The following is a 13,976-nucleotide window of genomic DNA, read 5'->3' on the forward strand; positions in this document are numbered from 1 at the left end:
ACATAAACATATTCATAAATCTCATCTCAACTTGCAGGCTTTTAGATAATGTAAATCTTCCCCCACATACCCATTACCACCACCACTATTTAAAATAAAAAGGAAATCTACTAGGATCAACATCACTTAAAGTTCATCATTAACTATTGACCCATAGCAGCACTTCTTTTAGCTAATGAACATAGGACTTGCTATTGTTGGTCAGTATTAGTTTTGAATTGTGTGAGCTCTTCATGAAATTTAACTATACAATTTATTAGACATTTTCTTGTTGGTCTTCAAACTAATTTTCTAGCAAAGGCTTTGAAAATGTCCTTTGAAAATCCACATGTGTGTCACACAAAATATGTTTGCTTAATTATCCAGAATAATAGATTAACACAAGCCATACCCTTAATATGACTCTGTGTGGCTTTGGCACAGGCACTAGCACAGGAGAGTATCTAGCCACTAAAGAATGCTTAAATTACTTTGCTCATCCTTCCCCACCATTCCTGGCTTCTTTCTTGAACTTTCAAAAGGTCAAACCTTGCTCACCAAACAGGAGCTGTGGAACGTGCATTCAGATCACCACAAATTTACTTATAAAAACAGCAAACAGCTAATAACACTCTTGATCCCTGGGTGAAACCTTTCATGGCTGAAAAAAAATTAGGACAATCAACCTACATTGGGATTCCAAAGACTAAAGGACTGATTCCAAATTTCCATTAATTAACTCTGAGAAACAGTATAAATCATTGATTTCTTCCTAAGAGTCCTTTTGTTTGCTATCTGTGGTGTTTTCTTTGATTCTCAACTAATTTTAAATATTTAAAAATGTTATTAAATTACAAAAAAAATTGTGGGTGGACTTATGTATTCATTAGGAGCTATAACATTTTAGAAAATTACTATGGAATTTCTTTTGAATGTAAAGTAAGAAGTGAAAGTTGATTTCTCCTAAATTAAAATCTTTTCTTTTTACACATGGATATTTGCTAGTGGTATTACATTTGCCAGTTGATGTTTTTAATTCAATAATGTTCAGGTGACCAATAATCCTTACTCAGTGCAAATGTAAAACTAAACAAAACTCTTGATTCACTGTTTGGAAAGCCCACCCAGGAGCGCATGACTTTGCTTCATGTATTTGAGTACTTTGTTATTAACTCTCTATATATGTTTATAATTGTTATATATTCCTGTTAGTTTGACCCTTTTTTTTTGAGACGGAGTCTCGCTCTGTCACCAGGCTGGATTGCAGTGGCAAGATCTCGGCTTACTGCAACCTCCATCTCCTGAGTTCAAGTGATTCTCCTGCCTCAGCCTCCTGAGTAGCTGGGACTAGAGACACGTGACACCACGCCCAGCTAATTTTAGTTAATTTTTGTATTTTTAGTAGAGACGGGATTTCACCATGTTGGCCAGGATGGTCTCTATCTCTTGACCTCATGATCCACCTGCCTCAGTGTCCCAAAGTGCTGGGATTACAGGCATGAGCCACCACACCTGGCCAGATTGATCCTTTTATCATTATATTTTATCTTTATCTCTAATAGCATTTTTTTGTTTTAAAATCCATTTTGTATGGTATTGGTACGGTTCTTCTGGCTTTGGTTACTGTTTGCATGATATATCTTCCGTCCTTTTACTTTCAACCTTTTGTATTTCTGAGTCTAATGTATATCTACTGTAGAAAGCATATAGTTGGATCTTATTGTTTTTTAATTCAGTTTGATAATCTCTTTTGATTGTATTGTTTAATCCATTCACATTTAATGTTATTCTTGATGTGGTTGGACCTATATCTACCATTTTTCTTTTTGTTTTCTATATGTTTCATGTTGTCTTTGCTATTCAGTTTTAATTTTACTGCTTTCTTGTCCTAATAGATTTTCTAGGGCTTATCATATACATCTTATCAGAATGTACTTAACTTAATTCATGTGAGCTATAGAAACATTATTTTTACATAGTTCTATTTCCTCTTTCTCCTTTTTGTGCTATCATTAATAAACATGTTATATCTATATATGTTATATCCCAACAATCCATTGTTATCCTTATTTATGTAATTTTATGCCTCTTAGAGATGAAGTTGAGGGAAGAAAGAGGAGCAAGTACATTTATAGAGTTTGATACATTTATTAACCTTCTTATTTACCATTTTTTAACCTTTTCATTTGTTCCTGTAAATTTGAATTACCATCTAGTATTACTTTCTTACTCCACTACAGCTTTGCTTTATGCTTTTCATTTGTGCTGTTACTGTCAAATATACATTTTTAAATGCTATAGGCCCAACAATATAATTAATACATACATATTATTAAAATTGCATTTTAAAATCAAGAAAAGGAAGGAGAAGAAATATGTATTTATACTCTTTTAATTACTTAATTACCTACATTGGGTTTTTGTTTTTTGTTTTTTTGTTTGTTTGTTTTTACATGTGCATTTGAATTACAGTCTAAGGTCACTTGCTTTCAGCCTGAAGAATGTCCTTTAGTATTTTTTGTGATACAGATCTGCTAGCAATAAGTTCTCTCAATTTTTGTGTCCTGAAAATGTGTTTATTTCACCTTCCTTTTTGCAGGTTAATTTTGCTGGATAGAAGATTCTTAGTTGGCAGACTTTTTTTTCTTTAAGCATTTTGAATATGCTAACCCTCTGCCTTCTAACCGTTATTGTTTCTATTGAGAAATAAGCTTATTGGGGTTCTTTGTAGACCCCAGTAAAATTTTTTTCTCTTAATGCTTTCAGAATTTTCTTTTTGTCTTTGGCTTCTGCACTTTTACTGTGATGTGTCTTGCTGTGGATATCTTTGCAGTTATTCTACTTGGAGTTTGTTGAGCTTCTTGGATATATAGATTAATGTTTTTAATCAAATTTGGAAAATTTTTAGCCACTATATCTTTGAATATTTTTTTCTACTTCTCTCTTTCATCTGCTACTGGTACTTCCATTATGCATTTATGAGTGTGCTTAATGTCACAGATTTTTTTTCTGATGATCTATCTTTCTTCATTTTTTTTTCTTTCTCTCCATTCCTCAGATTGCATAATCTCTATTAATACTTCAAGTTTACTGATTCACTCTTCTGTCAGTTCTAATTTAGTGTTGAACCCCAGTAATGAACTTTTCATTTCAGCTGTTGTACTTTTCAACTTCAGTTTTCATTTGGTTCTTATTTTTAAAATAACCTCTCTCTCATTATTGACATTCTCTATTTGATGAAACTTTGCTACCACACCTCCATACTTCATCTTTAGACATGGTTTTCTTGAGGACTTTGGATATATTTATGACTTCTTTGAAGTCTTTTTCTGTTTAAATCTGACATTTGGGTCTGCTCACAGGCAGTTTTTATTATCTACTTTTTTCCTGGTATATCAGTCACACTTTCCTGTTTCTTTGCATTGTTATAATTTTTGGTTGAAGACATGGCATTTTAGCTACTGTTTTGTAGCAACTAATACTGATACTAATACTGATCCTCTCTTGCTTTTATTGTTGTTTGCTTATTTATTTAGTATCTTTTTTCTTTTTTTTTTTTTTTTTTTTTGAGACAAAGTTTCATTCTGTCACCCAGGCTGGAGTGCAGTGGCACAATCTTTGCTCACTGCAACCTCTGCCTCCCAGGTTCAAGTGATGCTCCTGCCTCAGCCTCCCAGGTAGCTGGGATTACAGGCACTCACCATCACATCCGATTAATTTTGTATTTTTAGTAGAGATGAAGTTTCACCATGTTGGTCAGGCTGGTCTCAAACTCCTGACCCTCAGGTGATCCACCCACCTTGGCCTCCCAAAGTGCTGGGATTACAGGTTTGAGTCACCGTGCCCAGGCTAATGTAGTATATCTTTAGTCAACTATTTTAGTGAAGTCTATTTCCTCCTCAGTGTGAAGCTTCTTCTGTTACCTCTTCAGAGAATGCAGTCTTGGACATGACCACAGTCACCCAGGGATAACAGTAGTTTCAGGAGAGTTCTGTTTGTTTCCTTAGCAGGTCTGTAAAGCTGTCTGCTTCATTTGGTATCACATCCAGCTTGTTAGTTTTCACTACCTGCTAGTAGATTGCTCTGTTGTTTTTGACAACACCCTAGAGCATATCCAGTTAAATTCCAGCTCCTTGCCAGGTCACTTAAAAAAAAAAAGTCTTTGAGATTTGTTAGGATGCTAAGTGGGCTCTTTCTGTCTCTTTCCCTAGTTATTTCTTATGATTTAGCGAGAAAGTCAGAGTTTTCTGTTCTTATGGACTCCACTCCCTCTGGTAAAATCTTTGACCCGTTGCTCTTGGCACTGGCTGAGGGAGGTAGTCCTGAAATGAGGGAGATTTTGGCACCAATATTCTTGGCCTGCTGCACCTCAGGTAAAGCTGTCCACCCTATGTGTGTGGCTAGTTGGTGGCAAAGAATTCTCTGGGTTGCAGAGGCTGAAATCCCAGTGAGTGCCTTTTCAGTTGCATTCACTGGGAATTCAGCCTCTGCGACCCACAGGTAGAGGGCCTGAGACATGCTCACAGCCTGCCAAACCCATGAGACACTATATCCCTTGACTTGGGGCTGAGAAAAGAGGGAGCCCTGTCTTCTTGGCCACATTTGCCCAGAGTGGAGTTTCAGTCATATTGAGCTGGGGGTGGAAGAAAGAGGGAGCCACTTGTACCTCAAAAGCCACAGACTCTTGGCTTTTCTTATTGAAAATTAGTAGATTTGCTTGAACAAATATTTCTTTATTGTTTAAGTTTTTTTCTAGAGTCTTTAAGTGTTTTGGGGTATGGTTTTAAATAATAATTTTTATCCATTATGATTTTTTTCTCTGGGTATTGGGTCCATGGGGGCTCCTTATGTTCTACCATTTCCATAAGCAGAACTCTTAAGCATATGATGTTGGTTTCTTTATGTGTAAACTCCTAGATTTGAAACAATACAAGTTGACAGATCCTGATACACATTTCCTCTTTTAATAAAAGAAAGGGATGTGTTCCAGGAAATAGCAGTTGGGTATCAGCTCCCTACATGAGTTGAGGGAATAAGTTGTAGAATCTGCTGAAATGGTGAGTAGTGGGAGTCTGTAACAGTTGAGTAGCCCAGCAGAAAGAAAATTCAATGAAAAGAAAATCAGTTGTCAAAATAATCCGTCTTCTGTGTAATGTAGTCATGAACCCACCTCAAAACCAAGTTCTTGAGATTCACAAGTTTATTCCTAATGAGCTTAATATTAACTATATTCCACTTTATTTACATTATGGGAACTATTACATTTTAGCAAGAGTGCCTAAAGCTAATTTAATTTCAGGGGATAATATTATCTTGAGATCATATATGATTTAATTTATTATTTCATTTAATTCTCGCAACAACCCAACACGGGTTGTTATATATATAATTTACAGATAAGGAAATCGAAACCTAGAGATATTAAATAACATAAATGAGCTTACCCAACTTCCAAGAGATGGATCCAAGCTCTCAATCTAGATAGGCTTACTACATTTACATACTACTTTCCTGAGTAGATTTTCTAATACATATTAAGCAATTAATGTATAATATTTGATTGTATTAAAAGGAAACTTGGAATGAAACTCTTCTTACTAATACATATTAAGCAATTAATGTATAATATTTGATTGTATTAAAAGGAAACTTGGAATGAAACTCTTCTTACTTGAACTAAATGCTTTCTTAGCTAGTGCTCTCTGTGGCATAAGGAAAACGTCAGTCAGCGTGGTAGCCTTCTCTTCCTATTCTGTGACAGGAGTTGCATGGATAGTCTAAAATCCTAGATTTCCCATAAAATCTTACTTTTGGTTGTAGAATGCAGTTTGTGACGCATGGTCAGTCTGACATAAACATAATCTTGTGTTATACTAATAACCTGACTTGGAGTAAGATAGAAAAATGAGTAGTTAAACTAAAAGATAAGTCAAACGAATGAGGTATCCTCTAAAGAATGTATCTAATTTCCAGAATAAATTAGTGAACTAGTCAAAGTCATTCTTGATAGTTGCTAGGATTACTTTGCTCAGGTCAGTGATATCAGAGGTTTTTTATTTTGTTGTCAAGCAAGCAATGATGCTACCGCATCTCCTTGTCTCACTGTTTGCCTAGCACAGCACCCAACACTAGGGAGGCACTCAAGGAAGTTTTGGATGGATGGATGGATGGATAGATGGATGGATGGATGGATGGATAGATGGATGGATGGATAGATGAAACAGATGAAGGAGAAAGAAAAGAAACATGTATTGGCCAGTGATCTATCCCAGGAGCTCAGGGAACCCATTGACTTTCAGTCAGGGGACCTGAAATGAAACAGCACCTCTGTCCTGAATTTGTTGTGACCTCAAAATACATGTTTCTTTAGGAGCTTCTGGGGTTTTAAAAATTTGTACAATAGGAATGTCTGACTTACTGGGAAGATTAATATAATAATATGTATGAAAATTCCTGGCAATAGGTTCTCAATAATGTTTGGTGACTCTGCATATAATTGCCACCAGTCTACTCTTAACTGTTTGTTCCAAAAGAAGTATAGTAGCATTGAAAATAACAAGCAGCTGATCATCTTTCTAGGGTGATTGTACTTGATTTAGGAAATTAGGGTTTGTTTTTTTTTTTAATTTGTTTTGTCTGTAATTATGTTTTATTTGAGTTAATGTTATCTGTTTACATCTTTTTAGGCTATACTCCAAATGACAATTGGAAGTGGCTAAAAGTAGGACAATTTGCCTATAATGGCATAGTTTACATTTTTTGCACCACAAATTTGATAGAAGAGACTATTTCATAATTTTGAAACATGTAACTTAAGATATTTTTGTTGCTCGTTGTTTGCAGAGTATCACTACACAGCCAACAAAATCTCATGACTGTCTCAAATCTTGGTGTCATATTTGGCCCGACTCTAATGAGAGCACAGGAAGAAACTGTGGCTGCTATGATGAATATTAAATTTCAGAATATTGTGGTAGAAATTCTGATAGAGCACTATGAAAAGGTAGGCTGCATTTTCAAGTGGAAGTGTCAAGTTTTATATCTTGCTTTTGTAAAGGAATTTTGCATTTGTATCATCTATGAACTTTACAGGACAATCATTTATTCCTATAAAATGTAAAAAGCTCATAAGTTTTGTATAAATTACTTCTTAATGGGGACTTCAATTTTCTTTCCTTGTTGTTGAGTTTTTAAGTGCTTCCCAAAATCCTTCAGTTAGATGGTTTTCTTTCCTTCTACATAATTGACTTCAGAAGGTTTTCTTCTTTACATTGTATGGTAAGTTTATTACTCCTATGCAGAGAACACTTTAAAATCACTTTGTGGTTGGGTCTATTTTAAGCTTCTCTTTGTATCCCTTTGAAGTCAAACTCTTGATTATGTAGAGGTAATGTTCTAACTAAACAAAAGAAAAAAATATAGGGAACAGTCTTGAAGTCTTCTCTATATCTGGTCCCTAAGGATTTCTTGAAAAAAGTGAGATCTTAGAATAACTATGAAAATGGGAAATTTTGAAAGCTGAATTAGTTAGAATATTAAGCAAATTGAGCCAATTAAGGTCTAACAATTTGGAATCCTTTTATCTCTGATCTGGTCCTTGTGAGGAAATGACTAAGGCCCTCTCCTTCCCTGGGTCCCTTCCCAGCACCCACAGAAGCACGCCCTTAGTGTCTAAGGGCACAAGCTCTCTCACAATGCAAGAGCACATGGCTGTGTCCTGTAGCTCTGCTCATACCTTTACCTGCAGCTTGCCACACTCCTTGACAGCTCAGAGCCAACAGCGTGGCAGCATCTTCTCCTGAGAAGCAAGGAGCCATTCAGTGGAAGAAATGATACAGAATGAGCCTCAGTTCCTCTCAGGTTATGTTTTTTCAGAGTATGAAGGTGGAAAGAGAATATTACAGTAAAAACCATCAATATGTCTTGTTCATATTTGGAAGGTTTCTTAAAGTTATTGAAAGATCTTCTAAATTTTACTTTTGGGAAATGGGAGAGAATGAAAAAGAAAACCCAGTGAAAGAAAGAATACTCCAGATAAATGGAAAAGTTACAATTGCTCTAGCATACTTATTTTTTGCAGCTGATTAAGTAGTGTATAGTTCAAAGCTTATTTTATGATGAAAGTGGCAATATCACCCTTTTATTGACCATAGTCTGTTTTTCTTATATGTAGATTTTTCATACTGCTCCAGACCCAAGCATTCCTCTTCCTCAGCCTCAGTCTCGATCTGGATCCCGAAGGACACGAGCAATCTGCCTCTCTACAGGGTCTAGGAAGCCCAGAGGGAGGTATACTCCATGCCTGGCTGAACCTGATAGTAAGTGCACCCGGCCTTAGGGAGATGCTTTCTTCATTCTTTAGTTCAGCTGTACTTCACTGTATTGGTAATTAGGTATTGGTAATTAGGTAGAAGTAGATGTTCACACTGATGTTCTTTCCCCAACACCTCCTCTTTTATCATTTGTATATTCTCTGTCAATAGTTGTACAGTTGCTTGGGTAAGCAAATTCATTATTGATACAAAAGGAGAAAAGTACATTTTTCTGTGATTAAGTACATTGGGTGCTACTTTGTAGCAGATTTTGTCCTATTGTCAAAGTGGTAAAGAAGAAAGCAAGATAAAGTCTGACTGAAGCTGTCATTTTCTTCCTTCCTTTCACTTTGTGTTCTCAAAGCATTATCTCTTGGGTATCAGTGTCTGAAAGAGAAAAGATAAAAAGCAACAACACACATTATCATTAACTTACAATTCTGAGCCAAGCCCTCAGTGATGTGGGTGGCACCTTGAGACCATGGCACGCATTAAACTGTGGCCATTCTCATTTTATTTTAAACTCCCCACTCCAATTTTTTGCCCACAGTCAATATTTAATAGAAAATAGTCAATAATAAGTATATATTTTAAAATAACTAAAAGAATGTAATTGGATTATTTGTAACTCAAAGGATAAATGCCTGAGGAGGTGGATGCTCCATTACCGTGATGTGCTGATTTTACATTGCACACCTGTATCAAAATATCCCATGCTCTCCATAAATATGTATACCAATTATATACCCAGAAAAATTTTTTAAAAATAGTTTACTAATTTTTAATTTAGACATATGTGAATGAATGTATTATTATGCTTTATCTGATTTTTCTTATAACTTGCTTTTAGGAACATGAGAAAATAAAACCAGCAAAATAGCCAGTTTCTTACATTTCTATATTCTTAGCAGGAAAGGAAAAAAGCCTTTGAAAATTGAGGTGGTGCCTTTGAATGAAAGAAGGCTGAGTACTTCGTGACTTGGAATCAATCACCTATGATCAGAAAAGTAAAAGAAAGCAGAAATATGTTTTTACTATATCCCCTTTCATTGATTCCTTGTAATATCATGAAGGAATCTTAGTTCTCTTCTGAATCCTGTTTCATAAACAAATTTTGTCTGAATTCAACTCAACCCACTTATACTTCGAGAAGTAAAGTTATTACCCAAAGGCAGGTAGTTCATAGGTACATATATAATCTTCCTAAAATAGTATTGAAAAATACGTTCAACAAGTTCAAATGCATATTTTAAAGTCTTTCTCCAGTACCGAGGACAGTTCTCCATACTAGGTAGGGGGCCTACCACTTAAATGGGCTCAGGTGGCCACAGAACACATGGTAAGTTGGAGAACAAAAGGGTTTTGGTGATGCTGTTATCAATAGATAGTTACAGTTGCTTTTGTCTCTCTCCCTCCTACTCTTTAGGTGATTCCTATAGCAGCAGCCCCGACAGCACACCTATGGGGAGCATTGAGTCACTCTCTTCTCATTCCTCTGAACAAAATAGCACTACAAAGTTAGCTTCCTGCCAGCCCAGGGAGAAATCTGGAGGGATTCCTTGGATTGCAACCCCGTCATCTTCCAATGGACAGAAAAGCCTTGGTCTCTGGACAACTAGTCCTGAATCAAGTTCTAGAGAAGATGCAACCAAGACAGATGCAGAATCAGATTGCCAGAGTGTTGCTTCGGTCACTAGCCCAGGAGACGTTTCCCCACCCATAGACCTAGTCAAGAAAGGGCCTTATGGGCTTTCAGGACTGAAAAGAGCTTCTGCTTCTTCTCTCAGATCCATCTCTGCAGCTGAAGGTAAGGCAGAATGGAACTTGTACGAGATGTCATTGTCTCAGTGTCCCTTTTGCTGGATTATTTAGCATGGTTACATGGGGATAAAGTTAATGGTGGAGAAACTAATGATGCTTATCTACTTTGTTCCTGTGCTTGGATTTTACAACCTAGGCACTGTGACATTTTTCCTGAATTTTTCCGTGTCTGTGAAGTGATGTCTTTGTAATTACTGTAGATTTTGATCTCCCTGAGTGATGGGTTGCTGTGCTCGAAGAACATTCTGTACCTTCCCATTTGGGCTCAGAGAAAAATGCTTCCTTTTGTTATGCACATGTACTGTGTTACTGCTATTATGTTGTCTAATAGCACCTTACCTATTTTCTTGGGCTTTCTTTTTAGGAAACAAGAGCTACAGTGGATCTATTCAAAGCTTAACTTCTGTAGGTTCCAAGGAGACACCCAAAACTTCACCAAACCCAGACCTGCCTCCAAAAATGTGCAGGAGATTAAGACTAGACACTGCCTCAAGCAATAGCTATCAGCGTCCTGGCTCAGTGTAAGTGAGCGTTTGTATATTTGCTGTGTCTCCCAGGGATACAGAGAGGAGCTGAGTGTTTCAGAAGAACTCTTGGGAATTCCACAAGTTGAATATGTCAGGAATACTTTATCTATAGAGTGGGTACAGTCCACTTCTGTAAGACTCTATTCTTTTCTATGAGTGATATGGAAGTCTTTGGATGTGTACAGAATCTCACAGGGCAGCACTTCAAGCACTTTCCTTTGAAGCAGAACTATGACTTAATTCGAGGAAATGAAAATGGATGTGTAATACAGTAGTTATAGCTTTGGAACTAAAAGTTTTCCTGTTAAAAGCTAAACATCCATCTCTCAGCTGAAGAGACTGCCATGCATTGACCATAAACCAGGTCCCTGTTCTCCTCACTGTTTTAAAGCAGTGTCTTTCTCCCTTCCATCCTACACCCCCATATCTGAGTCCTCACTGATTTAAACCAGCTAGTAGAGAATGAGGAATATGAAAGGCAAAAGGGGTACTTCTCATCAAAGGAAATGATGAAGAAGTGTAAAGGCTGATAGGAGAAGGGTACATAGACCTGAATAGAAAGTAGGTGAAGAAGAACAGTGGAAACTTGGCTAAACAAGTAAGCAAAATCTGAAAATAAAAAGTTTCTCTCTCTTTCATTTTGTTTTCCTGACATTTGCTAAGAATTTCCTAATACCATCTGAGCCATTACTGGATGTCTTTACATGAGTTATCTCTTTTAAGGTCTGCAGTGTCCTTTTGAAATGGGTAGTATAAACCACACTTTAGAGATGATGAGAACTGATGCTTTCTACCGTTTCCAACCTAGGGTTCTCTGACTTCAATTCTGTGCTCCTTCTGTTTTACCATCTCCATTTTTAACATGATGGCATTCTTCCTGACATTTTAATTATTCATTAAAAGTCCAGTAAGACATTTTACTAAGTCTGTTTCTATAGGAACTATGTCATAAATTCAATAGTTCATCCTTTTCTCTGACAAGAACCTTTTGGTCGCAGAGCATGTTCAATGAATGCTATCTTTTTTGGTTGGAAATCCAGTTACAGTGGTATAGGCGAATATATTTGTCAATGTGTCTACTCCCCACTGTGTGTAGTTCTACCCATTAAAGGAAAGAAATGTTAAGCCACTATATCAGGGAAGATGAGAGAATATAAACTCCATTATTTGTGGAGGAAAGAGAAGAGCTTCTGTTTGTGATTGTAAGGATAAAGTAGACTTTCAAATGAGGAAAGTGTGTGTTCTATATTAGATGTAAAATGATCTTTGAGATAATCAAATGACTTGGCTCTGGGAGAAGAGTTTGTCAATTAAAGAAATAAGATAGATTTTTTTTTTTAATCTAGCTTAGAATATCAAGGAATTTTAGAGAGTCTTCCAGTAAATATAGAAACTCTTTCAATTCTTTTCACTCATACCCGATAGTCTTACCTGTTCAATTAGAGCATATCCTGTCTGCCTTACCCTTCATGATTTGAAACAAGATGGAAATCACAGATTTGTTTATTGGCCGTATTTTCAGAGTTTGCCCTTTTCACTTTACAGACATATGTTCACATATAAAAAAATACATCAATAGTGTTATAATTAGTGTTTTCTTAGCTAAAAATATGAACAAGAGTTCTTTTGTCATGTTGATTTGATTCTTCCCGTCTTTACTTGTGGCTCCACAGGAGTCAATAAGGTGCTGCTGGGAGCAGAGTAGAGAGAAAATGTTCCTTTTACTGCTCCCATGGTTTTCTGAGATAAAAAGGATGAGGACAGTAAGATCCCCAGAGGAAGTAGCTGTAGGTTTATTACAGTCTGGTACTCTGTAAGCTGGAGCTTAGATCTAAAAGTCTTATTGACATTAAAGGTTAAAACAATTAAAATTCCCTTCCAATTTCGGCAATGGTTGACAACCATTTTTTGTCTTGTTTAACTAGTAATCCTGAATTTCACTTTGAGCAGAACGAGTGTGATTGATTTCATAAAACTTGCATTTTAAATCATTTTTCAGAGTGGCAGCAAAAGCTCAACTGTTTGAAAATGTGGGTTCACCTAAGCCAGTTTCTTCTGGGCGGTAAGTTCTCAAAACCCTTAAATGCATCTAAAAAATAAAGTGGTGACATTGTTGCTTTGTATTGACATGACACTGTCTCTGACAGCTCTGCCTCTCCCGTTATGCAGATGGTCAAATTTAAGTCCACTGGCCCTTCACAGGAAGTCATGTCTGTAAACAGCATTTTCATCTCAGATGGTGATAGTGATGTCTCATTTTCTGAAATCTTCACAGAAGAAGGGCTCTAAACACACACATTTCCTAGAAGATAAAAATTGCTGTAATCCTTTATACATCTTTGATGGCAATCATTTTAGGAACACTTTTCAAAAGCATGTTCTTGATTTTTAAAAGTTATATATCTTTCTGGAGGAATCATCATGGACATCCATTGAAAAATATGGTTATTCTTAAGGACCACTGAGATGTTGTAGAGTTAATTGCCCAAGGACACTTTGTTTTTAGAGTACATAATTTCATTAGGGGTTCTCAGATTTTACATTCTGTTCCATTATTAAAAGGATATGAGTTGTTACATCTTGCTTCTACTAATGTGCTTGCTTCTAAAGTTCCCGCTTTACTCTTCTTGCTTTCAAATTTATTCTTCTGATGTATACAGTGGGCTTTGGTTTTTAATATGAAAATGGAATTTCATAAAGGCAGGGGCTTTTCATTATTATTTTTTTTTTACTATTAGCTGCTAGTACAGGTAAGAGACACAACGCCTATTGTTGAAAGAGCATATAAATGAGAGAACTTGAGTAACAAACCTTGATTTTTCCTTTAGATGTACCAAGACATCTTTGAGCCTCCCATGTCTGGCTAATTGAGGCTGTGAAGTAAAGGCATCACAGATATTGTTGTATAGTTGTTGTGTAGTTCCTCTAAAAGTTGTATAGTTCCTCTAAAAGTTATTTAACCAAAGAATTTTTATCAACCTGTAAAAGTATGTGGACTTTTTCTGCAAACGTTTATGAAGTACCTATACAGTACTGAGCATGGGATAGTTATTAAGGATAACAATAACCTTCAAACTCTTTTTGGTTTTGTTCGAAGCCCAGGGAGGGCCCTCAGGTGTTAGGTTTTTTTAACTGCATGGAGTAGAGCCACCTGGGTCTCTTTCTAGACTAATGATCAGTGCCTAGTATTTAAATAGCTGAGCCAAAAGCACCTGCACGTTAGCTCTGTCAGCAGCGACTTTATCTTCTTCCTTTTGACCAAGGCATGGTGAAAACTAAGCCCCATGCATGTCACAGCGGACATCATTGCTCTGAGATTGTCTTGATTTTTAGGCCT

General features: G+C 36.3%; 1 protein-coding gene across 2 annotated transcripts in view; it reads left to right on the top strand.

The window, feature by feature from the left end:
- ARHGAP42 (Rho GTPase activating protein 42) overlaps positions 1 to 13,976 on the top strand; it is a 314,274-nt gene that overhangs the window by 286,616 nt on the left and 13,682 nt on the right. For both annotated transcript variants that reach the window (XM_038005287.2, XM_073020535.1), the window contains exons 18-22: positions 6,823 to 6,982; positions 8,153 to 8,297; positions 9,718 to 10,098; positions 10,477 to 10,633; positions 12,639 to 12,701. In XM_038005287.2, coding sequence (XP_037861215.2) covers positions 6,823 to 6,982; positions 8,153 to 8,297; positions 9,718 to 10,098; positions 10,477 to 10,633; positions 12,639 to 12,701 — 906 coding nt within the window. The remainder of the gene's footprint in view (positions 1 to 6,822; positions 6,983 to 8,152; positions 8,298 to 9,717; positions 10,099 to 10,476; positions 10,634 to 12,638; positions 12,702 to 13,976) is intronic.

The sequence above is a fragment of the Chlorocebus sabaeus genome, chromosome 1, assembly GCF_047675955.1.
Source record: "Chlorocebus sabaeus isolate Y175 chromosome 1, mChlSab1.0.hap1, whole genome shotgun sequence".
Lineage (NCBI taxonomy): Eukaryota > Metazoa > Chordata > Mammalia > Primates > Cercopithecidae > Chlorocebus > Chlorocebus sabaeus.